The 26,672-nt window shown below is 43.5% G+C and overlaps 1 protein-coding gene across 1 annotated transcript; it reads right to left on the bottom strand.

The window, feature by feature from the left end:
• Positions 1-5,975: 5,975 nt before the first annotated feature.
• LOC311323884 (zinc finger protein 518A) lies at positions 5,976-18,841 on the bottom strand. Its single transcript, XM_084456184.1, has 2 exons — positions 18,786-18,841; positions 5,976-10,973 (listed from the first exon to the last, which is right to left on the bottom strand). Exon 2 carries the CDS (start codon positions 10,948-10,950, stop codon positions 6,643-6,645), a length of 4,308 nt encoding a protein of 1,435 aa, XP_084312310.1. The 5' UTR covers positions 10,951-10,973; positions 18,786-18,841; the 3' UTR covers positions 5,976-6,642.
• Between the last annotated feature and the right edge of the window lie 7,831 nt (positions 18,842-26,672).

Here is a 26,672-nt window from a genome sequence, read left to right as displayed (position 1 = left end):
ATTTAAGAATTCAAAACACATGGAACCATTGAAAACGTCATGGGTAGAGGACGCAACTACATGTTGCCCCCCAGGATACTGAGGAGGACGGTGAGAGAAGCAGAAAATGTCCCCTAGAATCACAGTGAAAGACTTGCAGCCTTGGTGGCGTCTTGGGGTCACCAGGTTTAAAAAAGTACCATCAGTCACCACCTCCACAACCACAGGCTCTTTGGAAGGGTTGCCAGAAGAAAGTCTTTTCTGACCACAAGACACCGAAGCAAGTACATGGAGTTTACTAAACGTGATTAAGATTATGACCGGATGAAGGTGCTCTGGTCAGATTAGAACAAAATTGAACATTTGTTATGGGCAATGGCTAGTTTCAGTGCAAACTAGAATGGAGAAGTAAGACGCCTCCTTCCCTCCACTAGTCTGGGGGTCCATCGTGGGCAAGTGATAGTACCCCCTAACCCCCCTACCTGGGATTACAGGCAAAAACCTGATGGAAAACAACATAAGAGGAAGAGAGACCTGGCCCGGAGGAAGTCCGGGGCCCTCGTCTGTAGCTCTGGATAGGGGTTGGATCCTGTTCTTCTCCGGAGTTGCTCACGGTATGAGGCGTAAGGCCGGTGTGGCTATACTAGCTAGCCCCAGCTGAGTGCCTCTGTGCTGGAGTTCACCCCAGTGGACGAGAGGGTCGCCTCCCTGCGCCTTAGGACTGTCGGGGGGGGGGGGGACTCTGACTGTGGTTTGTGCTTATGCAGTTCAGCCTTCCTGCAGACCCTGAGTGGAGTCCTATTTGGTGCTCCTGCAGGGGACTCCACTGTCCTATTGGGGGACTTCAATGCACACGTGGGCAATGATGGAGAAACTTGGAGGGGCGTGATTGGGAGGCATGGCCACCACGATCTGAACCCGAGTGGTGTTTTGTTGTTGGACTTCTGTGCTAGTCACGGTTTGTCCATAATAAACACCATGTTCGAACACAAGGATGCCCCCAAGTACACCTGGCATCAGAACACCTTAGGCCGAAGGGCGATGATAAATTTTGTTATCGTATCATCTGATCTGAGGCCATGTGTTTTGGACACCCGGGTAAAGAGAGGGGCAGAGCTGTCCACTGATCACCATCTGGTGGTGAGCTGGTTTCGATGGCAGGGGAAACCTCTGGACAGACCTGGAAAACCCAAGCGTGTAGTGAGGGTGAACTGGGAACGTCTGGAGGAAGAGCCTGTCCGGAGTGATTTCAATTGCAACCTCTGGCGGAGCTTCTCTGGCATCCCTGTGGAGGTTAGGGACATCAAGCATGAGTGGTCGGTGTTCAAAGCCTCCATTGCTGAAGCTGCGGCTGGGAGCTGCGGCCTGAGGGCCATAGGTACCTAGGTACATAGGTAACCCTAGGACAAAGTGGTGGACAGCGGTGGTCAGGGAAGCCGTCCGACTGAAGAAGGAGGCTTTCCGGGATATGTTAGCCCGGGGGACTACATGTGTTTTGTGGACTTGGAGAAGGCTTACGACCGGGTCCCTCGAGAGGTCTTGTGGAGGGTTATGCGGGAGTATGGGGTGAGGGGATCCCTACTTAGGGCCATCCAATCCCTGTACACCCAGAGTGAGAGCTGTGTCTGTGTCCTCGGCATTAAGTCGTCTTCCTTTCCGGTGGGGGTTGGCCGAAATGAGTTTTCTCCAGAGGGTGGCTGAGGTCTCCCTGAGAGATCGGGTGAGAAGTTCAGTCTTCCGGGAGAGACTCGGAGCCAGTTGAGGTGGTTCGGGCATCTAGTGAGGATGCCTCCTGGGCGCCTCCCTAGGGAGGTGTTCCAGGCGTGTCTGGCTGGGAGGAGGTCCAGGACCCAGGACTAGGTGGCGGGATTACATCTCCACACTGGCCTGGGAGCAGCTAAAGATTCCCCAGGCAGAGCTGGTTGATGCTGCCAGGGAAAGGGATGTCTGGGGCCCCCTGCTGGAACTGCTGCCTCCGCGACCCGACCCCGGATAAGCGGATGAAGATGGATGGATGGATGAACATTTGTATGTATAGTTCCATTCTTTATTTTTTTTATGCATTGTTTGTGCATTGCCAGTCATGGGTACCAGTAATTTAGGAACCCACTGTAAATAGTGGTATAAATAAACCCCCGGATATACTGTCTGTTCAGATAAGGCATGGGGGTGTTATGAACATGCTATAGCTATCAATAATCCCAGGGTGAGATATACTGTCATCTGCATTATACATATATGGTGATGTTATAATACACCACATATTCTGACACAATGTACATTAGATATAGTGACACAAGTCATTCGGGTACTGGATGGCCTGGGGGAAGAAGCTCTTCCTGAGTCTCTCTGTGCTTGTCATGTGTGTGAGATACTCTTTCCCTGACCGTAGCAGAGAGAACAGTCCATTGCCTCGGTTGCTGGGGTCCTTCAGGATCCTGTTGGCCTTGGTCATGCATCTTCTGGTGTAGATGTCTTCGAGGTGGGGGAGTGGCCCCTCCAAGGTCCGTTCAGCTGACCGTACCCCTCTCTGTAGGGCCTTGCGGTCCTGAGAGCTGCTGTTTCCGTACCAGGTGCTGATATTCAGTCAGGATGCTCTCGATCGTGCATGAGAAGCTCCGTCGAATCTGGCGTTTAAGCATGTTTTACAGTAGTGTTTAAGTTTATGGTTAGATTTAGGTAAACAGTGAACAGTAATGTTTAAGCATGTATTAATCGGCTCTAGTCCAGTAATGAGAAGGCTTGGTGAACTACTGGAATAGGTTTAGGCGTAGTTAGTTAATCAAGCTGCCTTAGTCTGCTACAGCTGGGGGGTGGAGACCAAATTTGTTCTATTACAGAACCACAGCACTACCCTTTTGAGGCAAACCATATCATTTATCTCAACATGAACACCTGGAACACCCTGCCCCATCACTGCCTACATTACACTCAAGAAGCAGCCTGTCAGAAATATAGGGGCTGAAAAACCCTGAAGTGAACACTCTCCTCCTGGACAGCCCCTCTCCTCCTGGACAGCCCCTCTCCTCCTGGACAGCCCCTCTCCCCCTGGACAGCCCCTCTCCCCCTGGACAGAGCCTCTCCTCCTGGACAGCCCCACTCCTCCTGGACAGCCCCACTCCTCCTGGACAGCCCCTCTCCTCCTGGACAGCCCCACCCCTCCTGGACAGAGCCTCTCCTCCTGGACAGCCCCACCCCTCCTGGACAGCCCCACTCCTCCTGGACAGAGCCTCTCCTCCTGGACAGCCCCACCCCTCCTGGACAGAGCCTCTCCTCCTGGACAGCCCCACTCCTCCTGGACAGCCCCACCCCTCCTGGACAGCCCCACTCCTCCTGGACAGAGCCTCTCCTCCTGGACAGCCCCACTCCTCCTGGACAGAGCCTCTCCTCCTGGACAGCCCCTCTCCTCCTGGACAGCCCCTCTCCTCCTGGACAGCCCCTCTCCTCCTGGACAGCCCCTCCGGAGGTTCCTCCTACCAGCCACCATCAGCCTGTTGAATATCCTCAGCCTGGCTGAAACAGGACACTCACCTGCTTACTGGACAGGACACTCACCTGCTTACTGGACAGGACACTCACCTGCTTACTGGACAGGACACTCACCTGCTTACTGGACAGGACACTCACCTGCTTACTGAGACTCTTATCTTCTTGGTATCTTGATACTTGAATTTTGCTGGATCAACCAAGTACCTCCTACTGTGTTGAGAACAGGCCCATGTGCAAAGTGCTGTTCTGTGCTTCTTTTCAGTAAAACATTCCGCATGAGTTAAGAGTGTCAATAATGCAGAGTAACTGTTGCTTTTTAGATTATTGTTCGATTAAAATATCAATATTTAGTTATTCACAAAGGAAAATTAAAACATGCAACAGATTAATTTGTCCGTCTCAAATATAAACGGTCTTAATGGTTTATTGTCATTTAGCTGGTTTTCTTCAAAGCTATTGAAGGACTATGCACTAGTATCATTAAACTATTAATACACAAAATACATACATAACATATGAAAGAAAACTTGACAGCAGATATGAACTCTTTCCAAATTATTTACATTTATTTGAGGAGAGATAACAGTACAATAGTGTTAACCTGCTGCAGGACATTTGAGGCACTTAGCATACAAAAATAAACTTGTTTCTCAGGTAAAGATCAACCCCAACAGCCTGTTTGACAGGAACATTACACAACAAACCAAAACTACTTCTAAACAAGAAGTATTCAATAACGTAAGGAGAGGAAGAACGATTTGGTTGCAGAGTGTAGGCAGGTATGAGAACACATGGTGTGAAGAAGCTCAGCCATGGGAAGTTACAGTAACCCTGACCCTGACAGCCATGGGAAGTTACAGTAACCCTGACCCTGACAGCCATGGGAAGTTACAGTAACCCTGACCCTGACAGCCATGGGAAGTTACAGTAACCCTAACCCTGACAGCCATGGGAAGTTACAGTAACTCTGACCCTGACAGCTGTATCTAAGCATTCACAGAATACATGAACACTTCAAGTGGTCAAGTTCAATGTTTATTCTGATTCTGCTGTTTAAGTCAATGTTTATTCTGACTCTGCTGTTTAAGTCAATGACACTGATTGTCAAAATGATTTAGAGCAGCACCTACTATTGATCTTTAAAGGTGTACTAACATTATTAATAGTTTCACTGACAGTATCTGAATGTACTAACATTATTAATAGTTTCACTGACAGTATCTGAATGAAGTTGATCCATGTCTCCATGAATACATTCTATGAGCTAACTGCTGATGGTGCATTAGGAATTAAGACATAATGTTTTCCAGTTTCCCAGAGTGCAACTGAAAACCTTTTGCAAGCATTCAAAACAAACGACAATGTCTTCTAACCCTTTCTATATGAAGACATACATGCCTGTTATGCATTCTTAATAGTAGGTAGCATAATATAAAGACTTCCTAAAAGCTTTCATAACTTGCAGGTCTCATTGCACACACAGGTCACAGTATTACAAGATCTGATCAGATTTGATCAAAAATCATAACATTACCATAAGAGGCGCTAACTTTAACATTATGACACCATAAGAGGCGCTAACCTTAACATTATGACACCATGAGAGGAGCTAACTTTAACATTATGACACTGCCTTGATGGTGGCCAGGAGAGCTGGTCACAGAGCAGGGTCACAGTGTTAACTGGCCTGCCTTATACACACAGAAGCTATTGCCAATTCAATGTTAATAAGGAAACTGTATTGAATTGAATATAGCTCTTGATTCCCTGGTTCTGTCTACAGGGTTAGGGTTAGCAAGAATAGCTGGCTAGCTCCTTGCTTGTCCAGCTTTAAAGGAAACTGCACAGAAAATTGTTGATCAGGCTTAGAAACTGAGGTGGCTTTGCGATGCAAGTTTGAAGGCATAAAAAATATAGTGTTTGATTATTGGTTATTTGAGGTTGGTTGTTTTCTGAACATCCTGAATTTATGCGAAAGCATCACCAATGCTTAGATCATTCAGTCTCTCTTGCATAATGGACAGAGAAAAATACTTTTTTGGGGGGAAAAACTTTGAGAGTACTTTCTTCAACACAATGTGTTACAAGACGCTAAAAAGTAGGAAGAGACAGTCAGAAGATGAGATATGAGTACCACTTGACATAGAGTTGCACTATATGACGGTGTAATAACTGTATATGCCTGTGTAGTAACTGCATATATGCATGGATATGCCTGTATAATAACTGCAGTGCATTTATTAATCAAATCGTAATTTTATGTTGTTACAGAGCAATAATTCACAATCGGCAATTCAATAATTACTTTGTGACAACATATTAATGCAATGTAATATCTGCAGTGTTTGTATATACTAGTAACCAATAACAACTTCATGTTAAGTGTGACCATAAGAAATAAAGTGGTTGGGGTACAGTGCAAGGAGCTAGGATATCTACATGGGAAATTTAAAATTAAAAGAAAAAAAGAAAAAAAAAAAAAGAAAAAAAAAGTGTGCCAAGCCAGCACATATGGTGTCACTGCCTCCACAGGAACTTCCCCCACAGGAACCCATAATGTACATCCCTAGAAAAAGTAGCATATCTTTACATTATAAACACTTAAAAATTGTGAAAGGAACATGAGCTATATGAAATTAAAATCCTGACCTCCTGCATAGGAAAGAGGTTTAAATAACTAAAATAAAGCAAAATTACCCTCAAATCTTTCTCTAAAACCTTTTTAAAAGACCAAGTGACAATGAATAGTATGTTTCAAACCAGATCAGTTGAATCAGAATATGAAATCACCTGAGTAGTTTGGTACATATCAGCATACACAGATTTCAATCGTCAATAATGCTCCTTCTGTTCACCAGTGCTCTAACTCCTCCTGTACACCAGCGTTCTAAAACTGCTCAATTACAGTGTGCCCAGTTTTCACAGTTCATTCCAATCTTTACATACATACGAGTGTAGTTATATATGGTTCTAGAATACAGTATGTACATATAAAAGGGTTTCAGCTTGTACCACATATTAACAACATTAAAAACTGTGATTCTTTTGTAGCAGGGAATAGAAACCGCAGGAAGAATAAAGTATAATGGTAAGTCATTTAAAAATATACAAGATAAACTTCTAAATCTGTTTCACTCTACAGGACGGTATATTTGCCCATCCAGGGGCATCGCTTCAAAACAATTTATTCCAGTCTCTAGTCGCTTCCATGAGATGCCGCTGACCATGGCCTATCCAATCCTCTTGGTTATCAAAGAGACGCCCACAAAACCAGCAGCTGAAATGTGATGGCCGCTCTACACTAGTTGATGAGTTCACCACCTCATACTTCTTCTTGGTCATTTTCTTTAGCTTCATTTTCAAAATGAATCTCTCTCGTGCACTGCTCTCAATCAGCCGAGGTCTCAGACCAATGCTTTGCGATGAGTGACATTTCATTGAGGGCCTCTTCCCTCCGAACGGGCCAAGCTCTGAGAGGGCTTGGACTGTTTTTCGTGAAAGTGCAACCTTGGACACAGCCCCTTTGTACTTGTTGACTGAGCGCATGATGCTGGCCACCTCAGGAATGTCTGCGTCAGGATGGTTGAGCACCACCACCGGCTGGTTTCTACGAGGGCACTTAACCTGCTGCAGGGACGTGAATGGGGATAGTCTCAGTGTCCTCTCCGCCTCTTTGGGTACAGGCACCCAGACTGAGGGACCCCCTTTCTCAGGCAACACCTTGCTGGTGAGCCTCCTAGATTTATACACAGGCTCTGGAAGCTCATCAAACAATGCTTTTCTGCGCCTCTTCCTTTGGCTTGGTGGTCGAATTGGCCTTGGGGCTAGATGGGATTTCTGCACATCGATACCCGCTTGTAGTCGGAGCCCTGACTGTGCATTGGGTTGGATATTAGAAAGCCTTGATGCGGATACTGGTCTCTGGGCAGCATTTTGTATGGGGATGAATGTCCTCAGTCCAGTAGGGGTGTTCACACTGCACTTGTTTGACACCAGAAAACACGGTGTCTGTGAAGAGCCAGTGGTCAGGAAGATAGACTGGTTGGCTGTGGTGGGAGCACCACCACTCATAATCCCGTTTGCAGTTCGGACTATCTTGAGCACAACCTTATTTCCTCTACTTTCACTGGGCTGGTTTTGTACGGTACTCCCCGACTTAGCTGGAGAGATGTACCTCACCAGGAAGGCTTGTCGTCCTGTTTGCAAAGTCTTTGACTTGTCTGCAGGGGTCACAGGCATGGCTAGAACAGGACGGGAAGAGAGAGGTGACTGAGAGCTACCAGGATTACTAAGGACCTGAGCTATGGGGAGTGGTCTTTGAACTAAGTAACAAGCCGGCTGTGACAGCATGGTCTTATCACTTGGAGTGCCATGTGCTGTGCCTGATAAGAGTAGAGGACTTTTAAGAGCTGTGCTGTTGACAAGGTAGTGGCTTGCACTTGTGCTTGCACCTGGTTGGACAGCAGACATCAATTTTGGCCCTTTCTGGCTAGCACCTGCACCTGCTGTTGACATGCTGATTCTTCCACTAGTATTCAGGGTAAGAGCTATCCCTGATGGATTAGTCTGTCTCTCGATTCCTGGCTTAACGTAAGACACATTGATCTGAGGAGTGGAGGATTTGGTTATCAACTTGAACCCAGAGTTGCCCTTCAGCTGCATTGGAAAGGCATACCGGTTCTCAGCAGTCTGCAGAAACATCTGCTGCTTTCCCTCTGGCGTCTGAAGAATTCTAAGGGTAGCCTTGGATGGCCTCGCAGAATCAAGGCCTACAGTAGAAAAGCCTACTCTTTCTTTTTCCAACTGATGACTTATGATGGCATCTGAATGTTCCTCTACTATTCGGCCCAGTGCAGCTGAAGTAATTTTACTTCCAGTTATCTTTTCAGACACACAAGCGCATTCCTCTTCAAATTTGACTACAGTGTGGTCTTGGTGTGCAAATTCATGATTCTCTTTTTCAGCCAGTATTGGAGTTCCCAGATCCTCTACGGCAGCTATGCATTCATCAACCTCAATGTCACTATCTGACACTCTTTCAATTGATGTGACAGCCTCTTCTGTATTTCCTATTTGGCCTTTTTCGGATCGCTCCTCTGTGCCTTTTTCTGTCAGAGGTTGTGGTGATGCAGCCAATGTCAGGCTCCATTCAGGTGACTCCCTTGTCCAGGCACTCTCATCCTCTGTTGAAAGTTCTGATGGGGTTTCAAAAGGTTGGGTGGAGTTTGTGGAAATGCTGGATGTCTCCTTGGAATAATTATGAAAGCTGAACACTTCTTGGTTTGCAGGATTTTCTGTGTTGGTATTTCCATTGGTACCTGCAGCAGAATTAAGAGGATTCATCTCCTTTAAAAGTGAGTCAGTCTTTTCTGGACTATCTTTGCAAGATATGGTATTGGAAGATTTCCTTTCATGTTTGTCAGTGGAAGGTTCTCTCTCACTAATAACTCTACCAGGCCGAGGGGAATCTGGAATAAGGGACACAATATTGTTTGTGGTTTTACTCAGTGCGCCAACTTCACTTGTGTCTCCTGAGACTTGACTAGGAGGCATGTTTTTTTGGGACACCTTTGAGCGCGTGGACACACCAGCAAGCATATTTACTGCAGGCAAAACCATGGCAGATGAAACAGGGTCAGCCATCCTGTCAATCATGGAAGTACAAGGAGCAGACACACCTGAGGCTGATATTTTACTTCTTAAAACTACATCAGGGGATTGAATCTGCTGCTTATTTGAAAAGGGGGGCTGGGATTTATCACAATTTTGTGATAGACTGTTTTTCAGGTGACCATTTTCAATAAAAGGGGGGTCAGACTCTTTGGTCGTGGAAGAAGCTGTATTTTCACATTGAGTAGCTTTCAAAACTTTGTTGGGACTGAGTTCTACATTACTCAGGCCCTTTGAGAGAGTTCCTCTGTCTGCTTCTTCCTGCTCCTCCAGAAAGTGCAATGTCTCACTTATGATACTTTCTTCCTCCTCTACCTTCACTTCTGTTGCAAAAACATCTTGATCAGTCCCTGAGGTGCTTGTCTGCCCAGATCCTTGACTGTAGGGGGACCCACTCCTCTGGGAAACAGACAAGTAAGGGGAGTTTGGACAGACCATTCTTGAGTTTTCCCCATTTCCAGCTGAGTCAGCCAAGTGTCTACTTCCATCAGAGGTATTATCTGATGTTGAGAAGCCAATTTCCTGCTCTGCAGGTAGTGAGGAGCAGTCTAGCTTTGCTGTTGGTATGACTTTGAGAACCAAGTGCTTCTTCCCATCGACCATCTTGAATCCCATGACTTTTGTGGTACAGTTAGGAGGAAGAGAGATTTTATTTTTGACCATGAGAACAGTCAGTCCATTGGAGTTTGGGCTTACAGCATCAGCCCCAAAACTTTCCTGTGGTGGCGATGGTACAGATGGCATTGCCTGGGACGGAGACTGTTGATCATGCTTACCTATGCCTTTGTTCCACTTCTTACTGTCTTTTTTTGAACCAACCGTTTCCTCCAAGTTTTTTTCTGAATTCAACAACCTGCCATTTTGGTCAAGTAAACCCACTCCAGGAATAGAGTTATGTTTTGACATCCACTGGGACTCCTTAGATGCACCACCAGCAGAAGGGCTTTTCTTCAGAAGGAGTTTTAATCCAGTAGAGGAGTTAGTCAGGGTGTTGTTGCCATCCTCTACTGCTCTCCAGACATTTTTCCTTTCTGCCTCCTCACCATGAACAGTGACCATGTGTTTGCTAAGGTACTCCCTCCTTGCTGCCCCATATCCGCAGACCTGACATGTAAAAGGGAATGTCCCAGAGTGCACCTTCAGGTGCTTCTGGTGTTCACTTCTACTAGAGCTGACATATTGGCATTTCACACATTTAATCCGACTCTCGTTATGATGATGGATGTGCTGGACAAATGTGCCTGCGTCTGTGGTTGAGAACTCACACTTCTCACAGTGGAAGTGTCCATTCAGACTGTGGCACATAATGAAGTGCCTGGTGAGGAGGAGGAGAGTGTACTGGACATCGTTGTTACAGATCTCACATGTGACCAGAGTGTTTCGGTGCCCTATTCGATGACGTTGAAGAGCAGGGAACTCGTTTGTGACAAAACCGCATAAGTCACAAGGATAAGTGGGCAGGCTCCCCTTGTGAGCCCCCTGAAAATGTTTGAGGAGGTCATTAGGGCTGTAAGTGGCATCATCCTTACACTCTGAACAACCAAAGCTGAGTATTTTCCCAGAGAAGACAGCCCCCTGCTGTACTTTGCACTGTGATTTCTTGGGAGCTTTTCTGGCCATCTTGTTATGACTTGCTGACTCCTCGATGGATGTTTCCTCAGGGTCACTGTAGAGCTGTCCAGGAGAGTAGGCTGCCATCTCTTTTAAATGTTTGTTAACATATTCCTTCACAGCATCCTTATCATCCTCTACCTCTATGATGTTGAAATCACTTTCAGCAGGATCATCGGGAGTTGTAAGGTCTTCTTCCATGTTTGATGGTCAGGTTCAGGTTCCTTTGTAAAAGAGAGGAAAAAGTCAAAACATGCTTTCTAGAAGCAGAAGACTAAATGCTGACTTGTACTATAAGCTGTTCACATGAGTTTCTCTGAGAATCAGTCATTGCCGTCAAGGGGAGTGTCTGTAATAGTCCTTTCCAATTCAGGCGGAAAGATCTGCCCCCCTAGTTACTCTTGCTATGCCCCACAAGCTTTGGACTATATCAATAGTCAATAAATTATGGCACATGTCAAAATCCCTTAGCTATCTAGCCATTGCACAACTATTATTTCCAGAGCAGAGAAAGTCTCTCTGTTAGCCCGGGTGGTGGCTAACATGCTAGCCAACTCCACAGACCAAAGGCACAGCTTCAGTTAGCTAGCTAACGTTAGCAAATGTTACATTACTGACAGCCAGCATCGTTAGTGCTAGGGGGATAGCTGACTTATGGTTGTCAGTTGGTTACTTGGCTATACTATAGTGCTACATAGCATTTTCAGTGAAGGGGCATAATGCTGGCTCAGGTCCAGGTGATTCAACCAAGATTGCATGACTTATGACAACATTATGGAGGCATCATTTGAGACAAAAAAGTGAATAAAGTAGGCTATTTATGTTTTTCATGTCATTCATGTTTATTATTTATTAGGCATAGAGAACAGTTATTGTATCTTATTTGGGAGGTAAAAATTCAGTAGACCATCTGAAGGGATCACTGAACTACTGCTTTAAAGTCATTTATTTGTATTATCCAAATCCTTGTCACTCAATGGCCTTTGTGCCCTAAAAGATTGACTGACACCGAAGGCCAAATGGCCTTGCCCCTAAAATGACAAAATTCCTACCCTGCCTGTAAGAATGATCTGTTAACTACTAGCTACGGGCTCATTAGCTACTGTACATCAAGCGCCTAGCGTTACCAGCTTCGGAGGTGTGGAGTATCGTACAGCTTTTTTTCTAATGTCTAATCTATGAAATAATGTCTAATTCATGAATACAACACGGGACAAGCTTTGTTTGTGGGACATCAGAGGCGTGGTCTTAAGAAATCAGGCAACCTTATTGGTTATTATTCTCCATGTGATTGACAGGTCGGAAAGGTCTATAGCAGCAATAACGTTTTTGTTAAATTTTAAATATATATAATATTAAAACCACCTGATATCAGGTTGTTTCATTGAGCCATAGCGTCCTAATAACATCCAACTTCAATGACTCAAACCTACCAGTCACCAACTTCAATGACTCACCCCTACCAGTCACCACGTCTTGTTATTCCAGCATTTCTGTCTGTGTTGTCAAATTACAGCCTGTAACTTTACTCCGCCCCGTGCCTTAAATGTACATATTACACATTTTAGGCCTATTATATGCTTTAAACGTACACTTACATATTATACACTTTAGGCTTTCGTTTGTAAACAAGTGTCTTACTAACATCTACCGGGTACGAAATCGCTTATTGCCGCTTTAACTGCTGATTTACATGCATTCACGCAAAAAATGTTATTCTAAATGTTGATAAACGCATGGAATGCCTGTAGTCCATGGGTTCCCAAACTCCATCAATGTGGGCCTCCCTTCTGAAAACAGTGACAGCCCCCCCAACCCCCCAACCGTGTTCATTTTGCAAGGCAGTGTTAGCTAGCCCATAACGTTACACAGCTAAGTTAGCTCGGTGGCACCTGCTGCTAGTTAACGTTATGATGTTTTCTCACTGTAAAATCACGTTTCATTCATGAAAAACCATAGATAATAAAAAAATAATAAAAAACATGTTTTTCCTAGAGGCGAGGGCTTAAAGGTCCAGTGTTAATTTGGAAGAAACCAAATCCACCGGGAAAGAGGATGTTTGCCTTTTTGAAAGATGGCTTATGGTGGCTTTTCGAGGTGGTCTATGACATAATTTATAATACATTCAGCTCAGTAGAGAAAATAATCATAGCTCCGCATTGTAAAATGTAATGGTAAACAAACAATAACAGAAATGTAAAAAAACACACAAAAAACACACAAAGTTCTATAGGCATGACGCCTCTGAAGAAGACGGCAGCTATCGGTGGCTGCATTTAAAAAAAATAAAATGGTTATCATAGTTTTTGAGACCAATTGTCCGTCTAATGTTAGCCTAACCAAAATGGACCACGACACAGACATTAGAGCCAGCGGCAAATGTATTTAAATGACCTACTGAGAAGACTGTTGTCGGCGGTGTACTACGAGCACTTACCGCCTAAAATTTTAAAAGAACATTCTGTGATACAACAGCAGTAGTATTTCGGAAATGTGTGGCGTACTTTTGTGGCTTGCTCATTGCCCTTGGTTTGAAGTGTGGGTCTGAAAAATCTGTTTCAAGGGCTATGTAGCCCTCGCCCTTACCCCTACACTTGACACCCTTGAGGACTGGGACAACCTTACCCCTAAACGTGAATGCACAAAATGAAGTATCTTTCGCCTGATTTTCCAGCACAGCTACGTTCCTTTAGAAATGCTCTGAAGTCAGAAATAAAACGTATTGAAAAAGGTTCCATCATCTGACCGACCTCCTGCTCCTGAAACATACATCGATCCTGCCCAGTGTCACAGACGTTGCTACCGCGTTCGAACTCTTCTTAACTATACCAGTCACAAAATATGCATAAAGGCTTTATGGAAACGCACCTAGTGGCAAGTGCTGAAAGATCTTTTTCAAAACTCAAAATCATCAAAAACTATCTGAGAAGCACCATGGCCCAGGACAGACTAGCCATCCTCAGCATCGAAAGCCAGCGCGCACGCCAGATGGACTTGACTTAAGCATTGTTAAGGACTTCGCACAGATGAATGCAAGGAGGAGAGAACGTTTGGTCACTGTTAAGGTAAGAATATATTATTTATTAATATAACTATGGTTGAAGTCTGTCGGTCTGTCCTCTGCTCGTTCGTGTGTTGATTATTATGTTTTATGTGTACAGGCCTGCGTTGTGTTTGGAGAGGCTATGGCTGAATCTGGCTAGGCCTGCGTTGTGTTTGGAGAGGCTATGGCTGAGTCTGGCCATGTCCGTCCCAATGGTTCTGATGGTTCTGATTTACTACATATATGACATCCGTTGTGTGCGGTAAACTTTCTTTTTACAAGTCTGTTGTAGGCCTACTGATGCAACGACCAGTTATACTTACAGCATTATACTAGTGCTAGTATTAAGAGGTGGATTAATTCAGGTAGGACTGTGTGTATAGGTCTAGTAGCCTACCTATTTTTTACAGTGTGCGTATGAGGTGGTCCCTGAAAATTCTTGATTATAAATAATGGTCCACATACACAAAAAGTTTGAAAACCCCTGGTCTAGGTTCACAGCGCAAATGATCTGTCGCCTGGTAAGACCCACATTTACAATTATTTGACTAACTATACTGTTCGTAGCTGGCTGAAAGCTATAACGTTAGTCTAATAGCCCAAGCCTCCAAGCTTACGTGGCCGGCTGCGGGGTGCTTTTCCTCGGTGTCGCGGGGGAGACGCACCATCGTTATACCTTTATCGCACTCCAAATAATGCAAATTTGAGGATATGGCCTGTTAGGTAGCGTGCATCTTTATAATGTTTGGAGGTTTAAAGGTAGTGTGACATCTCACATTTCTTATATTAAGGACTTTGTAAATGCCTGTACACTTCCTGGTGTCAAGTTAACTATGGTTATAAACAAAAATGTGTGGAAGTTGGGGCCGCGGACTGTCAATCATTTCTGAATGACATCTTTGACACGCCCACAAAAAGGTGACCTTGGAGAGGGGGAAATTTGGGCATATAAAAATGAGGTTTATAGTACTGAGAAATGATGGAATTAAAACACTTATGGACATATTCACTTTGATTTTATCTGAAGAGAACTGGCATGTGTCACATTCAACCACTGTATTATCCCTTTAAGAAGCATTTTTGCCCATCTCTCCTCCTCTCACACACACGCGCCTAGCTACTAACTTGCTATTTAGCTAGCATATATTATTTTTCCTTTATTAACGCTAATGGTACACAAGCAAGGCAAGAGTTGGAGCGAGCAAAACTGGACTAGAATGACATATACCGTATACCAACACTGAGGTACACCCGCAGAACTGTAGCTAGCTCAACACTGAGGTCCACCCGCAGAACTATAGCTAGCTCAACACTGAGGTCCACCCACAGAACTGTAGCTAGCTCAACACTGAGGTACACCCGCAGAACTGTAGCTAGCTCAACACTGAGGTACACCCGCAGAACTGTAGCTAGCTCAACACTGAGGTACACCTGCAGAACTGTAGCTAGCTCAACACTGAGGTACACCTGCAGAACTGTAGCTATAGCTCAACACTGAGGTACACCCGCAGAACTGTAGCTAGCTCAACACTGATGTACACCCGCAGAACTGTAGCTAGCTCAACACTGAGGTACACCCCCAGAACTGTAGCTAGCTCAACACTGAGGTACACCCGCAGAACTGTAGCTAGCTGAGGCGCTCAGAGAAATGAAAGTCTCTCCTTATAGTCCTTGATTATTTAGTCAGGTATTAATTATAGCCACTGACATGTATGTATGTATATTTGAGTATTATTATAGTAGATATCTATACAGATTGTATGTATGTATTCTATATTTATGCACGGTTTGTATATATTTCTTGTAATTTAATTTAATCTATTATGTATATTCTCTATGTATATTCTTTATTCTGCCTTACTTTTTTTCCCCACAGCAGCTGTACCTTTCCACTGATGAAACACCCAATATCCCCCACAGGGATGAATCATTTATTTGTTTGTTTATATATGCATGTACAGCATATATAAATGCATGCATGAAATTGAGTTCGAATATATTCTAATTAATTTAGTAGAGATTGAACGATTACAATTTATATGTATTTTCTTTTAAATATTTTTCATTAAAAAATAATAGCCTAATAAAATTAGTCAAACCGCGATTATTTTTTCTGACCACGATGTTTTTTAACCGCGGGTATGAAAAATACAATAAAATAAATAAAAATATATATATATTTTTTTTTTTATAAAATAAAAATCTGTTGCAGAGTTAATATGGTAGCAACCCTAGTTCAATGGAATTCTTCAACTTGTTGGCACTTGTCCAATACGTACATAGCAACTAATGACAAGAGACACTGTATTAAAGAAGTAAAGAAGCACTGATGCATTGTCCACTTCATGAGCTATTTGTATACTCCAAATTTAATTTCATCTTAGTTTTTCAATGCTTTTTTTATTGAGGAGGATATGTTCTATGTAAATGTTGTTAACATTCATGATATTAAAGAAGCGTGGTTTTAAACCACAGGTTTACTTCATAGGCTGAGTACTTGTGTTATTAGGCCTACATTATCTGGTAAAAATGAGTCAGAATCCACTGTGTCTCTCACAAACACACACACTCTCACTCAAATCATGCGAACATGAGCATCAGTGCCAGGGCTGGCCCGTGGCATAGGCAAAGTAGGCGGGCGCCTAGGGTGCCAGATCGGCAAGGGAACCCCCCCCCACCCCCGGTCAACAACTCTGACAATTATTGTAATAATCGCAATTATTTTTCTGATAATTAATCGTTAAGCAAAATTCATAATCGTTACAGCCCTAAATAAAATATCCCTTGACTGTAATATTGTACTGTGAACACTGTTACCCTTCGCTGAGGTGTTAACTTTCATCTTTCGATAAGGTGCGGGGTCTGGATTATTGGATTATTGCCTGTACATAAATTGTAGCCTATAAATGTTCTATTAGGCTATTAGATTAATGAAAAATCTTTATTATTTTTTTTACATATAAATTCGAATATCGTTCGAACTCAATTTCATGGCACTTTTGACAACCCTATAACACACATATTTCTATCTCAACAGTTCGGGTAAAAGATGATTTCCAAGGACATTGCTTGGGCTCAAAACCCTCAGGAAGGACAGGGACAAGTTCCAGCAGAGGGCGAGTCCTGCGCTGGCCTTCATGAGGTTCATGGGAGCTCAGGGCCCTGCTGGGCTCCCCCGGACGTCCCTGTCCTTCCTGGACAACGTGGCAAGACTGCGGCAGTAAGTAGATTTTCAAATCTCTTACCTCCATTGTCTTACCACTGTTCTTTTGTCTCAATCTATCATATTTACCCATTGTCCATATACTTTCTTTTAAACAGATGGCCTGCTCACCTCACCCAAGAGGGCAAAAAGCCTATGACAATAAAACGATACTTAATGGATGTTGTCATATTCTTAAAACATCTTGCTTTTTGCCCAGAGGACCGCCTCCCTCAGACCCTCTTGTCAAAGCTGGTGTACGAGATCAGCGGGGTGGCCAGAGACTCCTCCCACCTGGTGCTCGTACACCAGCAAGAAGTTAAGAGGAACAAATCACGTAAGTGGCTTTTTATATCCTAAACCCATCTTCAAAGTACATGGAATGCAACATGTTTACAAAATCAGTTTTCGGCAATGTGTCTATGTTTTTCACTAAATATCACTTTTCATTAACATCAACAGAAGAGAAAGTGCATCCGGCAAACCAGAAGGCCTTCTTGGCTAAAGCCAGAATAGAAATCCTGGGGCTTTAAAGTACACATGTTACCCCCACCCCTTGATTTTCTCCTCTGTCTTGCTGCACAAACTCGCTGACAATCTTTTCTAATCAAACATGGATTTATTTTCAGCAAACTTTGTGGACACAAACAAGCAGCTAGTGACGGGATTCCTGGTTGGTTACTTGGTGACCCTGACCGGACATCGGTCGGCCTGTGGTTTTCGCCAAACTGGCGAAGGCCGATGTCCGGTCAGCAGAGATAGAAGCTGACAGTGCAGTCATCTATGTGAGTGTCATTCGAGTCAACTTTGAGGCTTTGACCGTCATTGTTCTTTATGTCAACTTATACCCATGTTGCCTTTTCTGTTTTTTTTAATCTGAAACATCAAGGAGCACAAAACCAACCGGGCCTTTGGCCAAGGCCAAATATTTCTGACAACAGATGAGCTGGGGTGGCTGGTATATTACCGTGACCAGCCACCTGCCGGGAAGCTCGGGGCCCCTGCTCTTTACAAATGAAAAAGGGCAGGAAGACTGGAGGCTGCCCCGCAACTTGGACATGGCAGGCCTACCTGGTCTGGCCCCGAGCTACAGTTCTGCGGGTGTACATCAGTGTTGAGCTATAGCTACAGTTCTGTGGGTGTACCTCAGTGTTGAGCTAGCTACAGTTCTGTGGGTGTACATCAGTGTTGAGCTATAGCTACAGTTCTGCGGGTGTACATCAGTGTTGAGCTATAGCTACAGTTCTGCGGGTGTACATCAGTGTTGAGCTATAGCTACAGTTCTGTGGGTGTACCTCAGTGTTGAGCTAGCTACAGTTCTGTGGGTGTACATCAGTGTTGAGCTATAGCTACAGTTCTGTGGGTGTACATCAGTGTTGAGCTATAGCTACAGTTCTGTGGGTGTACATCAGTGTTGAGCTAGCTACAGTTCTGCGGGTGGACCTCAGTGTTGAGCTATAGCTACAGTTCTGCGGGTGGACCTCAGTGTTGAGTTAGATATGTGACTGTTTTTTTTTCCACCACTGTGATTCCTACCAAAGCGCAGGCAGGACGTCGCTACATGTTAGAACATTACAACACTGGTACCTGTTCCTATATAAGCCATAAAAGCTATTCATTTTAATGCACCAAATAAATGCTTGTACATTAACATTTTACAAATATCACTGAAAATGGACCATTTCCATTTGAAAATACTGATGTTTGAAAATCTATGGTTGTAAAGAACACTGCCCACGGCTTAGTCTGAATACGGGCATGCAAGAGGGAGTTGTGAATGTGATACCGTACCTTTAGCCTACCCCCAATTAAGAAGCTCTGTCATGAATATATCTTCTCTTTCACTGTTGGTGATGAGGGGAGGAGCGGCTCCGATGAAACCTGTCGCACAATCACAATCACAAAATCACAATCACAAAATCACTGCACTAAACGCTGGCCTGAGTGACATCTGTCAGAATGTCTGTAGTCTGAGTCCCCTGACTGAATTTAATATGATCTAGCTCACACTGTATCCTTGAATTCTTAATCTAAGTCATGAATCATCTAATTAACTAATGACAGATGTTAACACAGTTTGCAATGTAAAGTAGCCAACAAGCATTCTATGTTCCTATGGTTAAACTACTTAAAAGAGTTAAGTTAACCCTAACCGTGTTCCTATGATTAAACTACTTAAAGCCAATATTGTAAATGACAGAGGGTTGGTCATCCAAAGCAACAAAAAAAAAAGAAAAAAAAAGGGGTTTTCATGGTTTCATTGGGGCACGGTATCGGATCACAAAATAGCATTCCCTATCACTATAATCCCTATCACAATACCGGAAAGAACAGTACATAGCCAGTATAGTATAGTATAGTATAGTACAGTATAGGTCCAGTAGCATCCTGATACAGGTGTTGGGTGTCAGGACATCCCTACTGCTGTCTATTGGTGGGATCTTACCACCAGTACTCAGGTTTCAGCAGGACTGGAGCCCCTCAGCTGTCTGCATGCATTCAAATGGTCCCTGTGATGTTGGTACCTTCACGCCCTCTGAGAAGCGCTGGTCAGCAAGGTGTCCTCTCTCCTACTGGCGGTGGTGAGCAGCTCTGGGAACACAATAGCGAAATGGCACAATTATTGTTATGACTACAATTTCACTACTAAGACCGCATAGGCATGCAGCTGTTGTGCATGGGTTCACTTAACGTGGCTTCCACTGATAAATAAACAACAAACAGGAGCGGAGGCACTAGGCTGCTAACGTGAAGGAAATTATATCAGCAGCTTAGTCACTGGTGGGCTGTCAATATACTCCCACATGTTCCCCATGATACAGTCACAACAAACACGCCTTCACTTTACAATACGACTGAGACATTTTAATTGATGTTCAGACTGCTCTCAAAATGACACAAACTGCACTCGATCTGAAACTATCGTAATGTGAACTGGCCCTAAAGAGCCCACACAACTGCACCATCCGATATGATAGGAAGCAGGAACCAGGGTGGGCCAGACTGAGGCGCAGCCAGCCGGGCCAGCTAGTCAAGTCAGGCAAGGAGATTGCTTTTTAACTTCTGGAAGGGATTTGGATCTACAGACTGAACTAGAATTTACTAAGTATAATTTTCTTACTCTAATAGGTAGTGCTAAGTGCTAAGTCGTCAGTGTCGTTGTGAAGCTGCTTTGTTAGTCAATTCTATTGTGAGAGTTAGTTTCTGCCTGAGATAGACTAATTGCCCTGTTGAGTGGCCTGAGGGAGTGGCCTACTCTCCTGGCAGACGATTACCAATCAGCAGCAACAGGCCTTAAGCACTGCTGCCCTAGATGGCGACAGCTCCCTCCGGCGAGCGACCGAAGGCACCGGGCGACTTATTCAAGAGCGACTTTGTCAACTAGATTATGCTCTTAGTCACTTGTTTTAGAAAGAAGATGCACTTGTGAGTTCTGGCAAGTAGTAGTACATTGGCTTTTCCTACATTAAATGCAATTATTGTTAGTCGCTTTGGATAAAAGCATCTGCTAAATGACTGTAATGTAATGAGAACGATTAAACACTTGGTACAGTAAAATAAAAATAAAACATTTCTGCCATGCAGGCGAGAGCACTTTTAAATAAGTTCTAGTTCTAGATTATAAGTGGGCAAGAGCCAAATGAACGCAGAGGCCTTAGCTTGGCATCGCCAGACCAAATGAGTCTGGAAAATCTGACTAAAATGCCTCTGGATGCAATTAGACAGACCTGCCACCAATCAGATCACCAATCAGACAGACCTGCCATCAATCAGATCAATCAATTAGACAGACCTGCCACCAATCAGATCACCAATCAGACAGACCTGCCATCAATCAGATCAATCAATTAGACAGACCTGCCACCAATCAATTAGACAGACCTGCCACCATTCAGATCACCAATCAGACAGACCTGCCAACAATCAATTAGACAGACCTGCCACCAATCAATCAGACAGACCTGTCATCAATCAATTAGACAGACCTGCCACCAATCAATTAGACAGACCTGCCACCAATCAGAGCAATGAAACATGGGCTAGTTGTTGTATCAAGTGGGAACAGTCATCGTGTTAAATGTGCCCCATACTAAATAAACAGTTGTGATTGGCCCACCCAAATCCAGGTTTCTGAAATCCTTCTGAACAGGTGGGTCACCAGCCTGATCAGTGGAGAGATATGAGCTCACGTGATTGGGATGGCCATGCCAGGTTACACAGGCCTACCCATTTTGACACTTTCTGATTAACAATCTGAATAGTTCTAATGTTAAATAATTTATACTAAATGCTTTTTTTTTCTTGGAAACTTGAATCTGGGTTGACAATCATAGAAAACAAAACTATAGAGGTATCACCTAGTAGGCTTTGTTGCACCACATTAGCTGGGCTAAATGAGACAGCAAAGAGAACGATCCCATTCACACTATGCATTCACATCGGCTACATTCTTATTGTGACCATATAAAAAAACAGCTGGAAGAACTCTTGACAAACACATTGATTGCAATATTTTAAGTTATTGCCTAATGCACTGACTATATTCCTTCAACGCAAAATAAAACAAAAACTTCTTCCCACATAACTAGGGTTAGGGTTATACATTGCTCTAATATTCAGACAGGCTTATCTAGCCAGCACAGCAGCTCACACAAGGCATTTGGGTTTAGGCTATGCTTTAGAATTGATCCTGCTGATTTGGGCAGCCATATTGGAAAACATGACCGCCATGAGTGATTGACAAGCTCTGTTATTCACAAACTGAGAATCTAAACAAGATGACAACTTGAGTGAATGTCCTCAAAAGCTAAGCATGCACAGCATAATGCATGAACCTGGGAGAGACCCACCTATGGATCTATAATCTGAACAAAAACATCTAGATACAGACAGTGAATTTAACCCATTTTACAAGTAGAACATGTTTGGGCTACACTGTTTAGGATGTAATAACACTGTTTAGGATGTAATAACACTGTTTAGGATGTAATAACACTGTTTAGGATGTAATAACACTCTGAAATTTCTAATAGTTGAAAGTATAACGGGCTAGCCTACTATAGATGCTCCTTAGTGATATATCCCATGATATTAACCAGGACAACTCTCTTCATACAACCCCACCAGACAATACCACAAAAACACAACTCGGTAGACAGACTACATAAATCCAACCAAACTATTATCTCTATCTTCATGGATCCTAAAGAGACAAAAGGCAACAAGCAACAGTTTTGATCAGATCTAATCGCCCAAACTGACATATTTACTTTTCCGGATGATAACCTCGACTCAGACTCAAACTTTGAGACGCGCACACAAGCTCAGTTTGAAAAGGCTTGATCAGGCAGGACATGATTACAAATATATACATCCTGAATATGTGATTCTGCCCTCGATACTTGCAAATAGGCTACTTTACGTCTCGATGTAAGGATTTGTTTGATAACCGGTTGGACTAACAGAATAAACCTGCTTCCACCCACGCGAAAATAACACTGAAGTCAAAATGAATCTGGACTCTTTATTTATTTGGAGAAACGCACCGCAACGCAATGCCAATACGTGCTGTTATAATATGTTAGCTCAAAAAACGCTGGGTATTGATAAATGTACCTTTCTTTCTCTTCACTCTTGCAGGTCAGCGACGGCGGCCATGACAGTTACATCCGGGTACTTCTCCACTCTGTTGGTGAGGTTTCTAAAGCGGATGAATATGGATTACCTGTTAGACTCGAAAGAAGAGCTGTTTTACAAAACAAATGTTCTTTTTATTTGATACATATGTTGAGATTGAGACAGAAGTTCGACGTCAAGAGATACAAATTGCTACAGATCTGTTTTCATCAACATGAAACCGTCTCAGCGCTTATAACTCAGTATTAGCCCTTAGTACGTCACTGTCAAGCCCTGTGCATGTGCAGAGCAGAGCGGCTCAATGAGTCATGAGCAATGGCGTCGCACGACATGTCCTTTATTAGCCGCTGCAATACACGCTTTAGGCTTCCTCACCCCTTCACACTGCCTTTATTAGCCCGCTGCCATACACGCTTTAGGCTTCCTAACCCCTTCACACTGCCTTTATTAGCCCGCTGCTTCCTAACCCCTTCACACTGCCTTTATTTCAATAACAGTAATATTCATAATTCTCTCTCTCCCTCTCTCTCTCACATACACACACAGAAAGAGAGACTGACTTCCCTGTAATGGAGGATTTCCATACAGAACACTAGCTAGTCAAAGGCATTTATCAAAGGCGTAGGAAAAGGGCTAAATGTATTATGGCAGAAGGGCATATGACCCATATTACCTTAACCCTAACCCTAAGCTACTGAAAAGGGCTAAATGTATTATGGCAGAAGGGCATATGACCCATATTATTGAAATCTACTGAGCCTATATGAAAATGTGCAGGGGATGATCTGTTAATTTAGTGGTTCACCGTAAAGTGCCAACGTGTGTCTTAGGAGGAAAGGTTGCCAAACAACCGTCTGTTTTTTGTTTTTTTTGCGTCATAGAGACATGCATGAGTGTCACGGGGGTCAGACTCAAAAGTGTGTGTGTGTGTGTGTGTGTGTGTGTGTGTGTGTGTGTGCGTGCGTGCGTGCGTGTGTGTGTGTGTGTGTGTGTGTGAACTCTGGTCATTCGTTTTGATTTATCTCACATTCTGTTAGTCTATATCAGACTTAGACCTACATTCATTTGAATTAAATAGGCCTATATGGGTTTTTCAAAATTGACAAGCCTTGTCATTTTGCTGGTCCTCATCATGTTCTTAGACCGGCACTGGTTCCATCCATGGCTCTGAATGCTGTGCTGACCAGGGCCTCGTGTTCCTTCCTGTTGACTTCTCTTTCCTGTTGACTTCTCTTTCCTGTTGACTTCTCTTTCCTGTTGACTTCTCTTTCCTCTCTGATTTGTAGGGTTTGGCCTGTTCAGCCACGATTGTTTATAGGCATTTCTCGGTGGACGTGACATCATTTTATGTCCCCCCTCTGCCACTCCCCAAAAAATCTGAGCCTGACTAAGATCCATTGTTCTCAGGCAAAATCAGTATCCTGGAAACTGTTCGGGCTACATTAGATACATCATCTAAATCATTGTGGTTCTTCAAGTTAACAAGTAAACAATTATTTTAGAAATCACTTGATATGTCATTAGACAAGAGTGAACAAAAAATGATTAGATTAGTCGAAATGGGCTACTAATCTACACTGTTAGAATGTGTGAATTGTTTGTCATTGTTACTCTAGGCTCCTTCATGTCATGTGATTCCCTGATCTCTTGAACGTGAGAGTTGATGAGATGCTATTGGCGAGGTCATTCTGCCAAGGGCATCAAATAAATACGGTCTCAATGTGATAATGTGACAACTGTTCAAAGAGGAAACACATACACTGATGGTCCAATCAGCCAAACAATAATAGCAATACATTCACAATAGCTCACATTAACATAGGATTGATTTGCTGTAATCAATTATATTCAACTGCTGCTCTTCTTATAGCATACGATTGCTATGCTAGCTCAAAAATGATCTGTGGTTTTAGCCTAAACAGGACCATTATCCTCTCACCAGCTAACAGTCTCCAGAAATGTAAAACTAATACATGTTGCTCCCTGTATTAGTAGTAGAGTTAACCTAACCACAATCATAGGCTTTGCACACAGCAATGGAGTTTGTAATGTAATGTAACAAAGTAAAGTTTTTTTTTTAATTATAAGGCAATTATTATATCACTGTGGAACACATGATGCATTCTTTCACACAGGGAGAAACAAAAGCACAGTGTGACACACATTAACAGACATTTGTAGTTCTAGAAATAATTGTCTATGTCTTAGCTACTGTATTCTAGTGAAAACTGTGTTATTTTTTTACATTAATCCAACTTTCGAATTCAAAATGGAATAAAATTGTAACAATAAAATAGATAGTGAGACAGACATGTAGAATACCAGTGGGGAAACTCCCTTGTTGCAGCACATAAACACATAAAAAACACAAAACAGTAAATCTTTGTTTTCATCACACTCACCAGATGGAGAGAAATGGCTTTTGTACATGAAGTAGTGTTACCTTGTAATCTCTACACCAGGAACACTGTTAAGAGTCTTGATGGTTGATGGATTATGCATATGGGGGAGAGATGGAGGGCTGGGATGTTTTGTTATGAGGGGGTGGGGGCATTGTGTAAATGGCCCATCATAGCTGTATGTCTTCAGAAGAAGCTATCACATCTCCTACTCGGAGCTGGGTATAAATATGTGGTCTTGACCTGTGCAGTCAGACCATCAGAGATCTCAAGCCAGAAACATCTCCCTCCAGAAACAAAGTTTCTTCAGTTGCGACAAACTGAAACTCATCCATGTCTGTGCATAGTCACACTGGTAAGGACCAAACAAGGCTTTTTATGTGCTCTGTGTATTTTTTTTTTCCATTTACTCTGTTTTCTATGTTCTCTGTTGTTTTCCATTTTCCATCATAGCATTGATGAGACATCTACTGTGTGTCTACAATGATATTATTCATGTGTGTTCGTATCTGAAAGAATCACAAGCTTCAGGAGTACTAACTAAACTAAACTAAGCTAAACACAAAAGTATGTCCATCCATGTCCATCTGTTTATTTTACACTTACTTCAAACCAGGTCCATCTGTAAACCAGGTCCATCTGTAAACCAGGTCCATCTGTAAACCAGGTCCATCTGTAAACCAGGTCCATCTGTAAACCAGGTCCATCTGTAAACCAGGTCAGGGTTAGGGTTAGGGATCAGGGGTCAGGGGTCAGGGGTTAGTCTGTAATGTGTTCTTGAAAACAACTGTGTTGCTACAGTATATAATTGTGATATACATCTTAGAATATCAGCCAGTCCTGTGTGTTGTCATGTCTTATTACTGTGTGTGTGTGTGTGTGTGTGTGTGTGTGTGTGTGTGTGTGTGTGTGTGTGTGTGTATGTGTATGTGTATGTGTGTGTGTGTGTGTGTGTGTGTGTGTGTGTGTGTGTGTGTTCTCTGTTGACACAAGGCTGTGGCAGGCAGAGGGAGAGGGTGCGTCCTTCTCCAGGCTTCTCCCCCGATGCTCGTACCCGTGTCCCATGGGCCCTTGGTCTCTGGGACATGGAGGTATTCAGCACCTTGTGAATGTAGCTCTACATCACTGGCAATCTACTGTATATATTTAAATGGAAATAACTTTGGTTCCCGTTTTCAGGTCCTGAAAACTATGGACAGGCTGGAGCTAAGACGCTGGGGCGCAGGAAGAGAACTAGCTTCACCAAGGAGCACCTGAATCTTCTGAGGGTGGCGTTTGACGTGGAACCCTACCCAGGCATCGCTGTGAGGGAGAGCCTGTCTGAAGCAACTGGTCTGCCTGAATCCCGTATACAAGTAAGATGTGCTTTTCACAAATAAACACCTCTCTTGAAAGACAGACACACACACACACATACACTGACTAACTTACATCTCACAATTGTTTCTCTTTCTATTGCAGGTGTGGTTCCAGAACAGGAGAGCCAGAACCCTGAGGAAGAACCCTGGCGCTAGACTCTCCTCTGGGTCAGAACCAGCTCCCTCATTTCTACCAACACAGAGCGCTTCCTCCCACCACCACGCGCCCGCCTCTGACTCCTCCCACAGCAGCGCTGAGAACAGCCCTCTCTATTCAGCTCTGA

This window comes from Borostomias antarcticus, assembly GCF_949987555.1.
Source record: "Borostomias antarcticus genome assembly, chromosome: 22".
Classification (NCBI taxonomy): Eukaryota; Metazoa; Chordata; class Actinopteri; order Stomiiformes; family Stomiidae; genus Borostomias; species Borostomias antarcticus.
This window is presented reverse-complemented; position numbering and strand designations above follow the sequence as displayed.

Bases quoted from the DNA above. Each gene is read 5' to 3' on its own strand.
- LOC311323884 (XM_084456184.1), bottom strand. From the start codon at position 10,950: ATGGAAGAAGACCTTACAACTCCCGATGATCCTGCTGAAAGTGATTTC.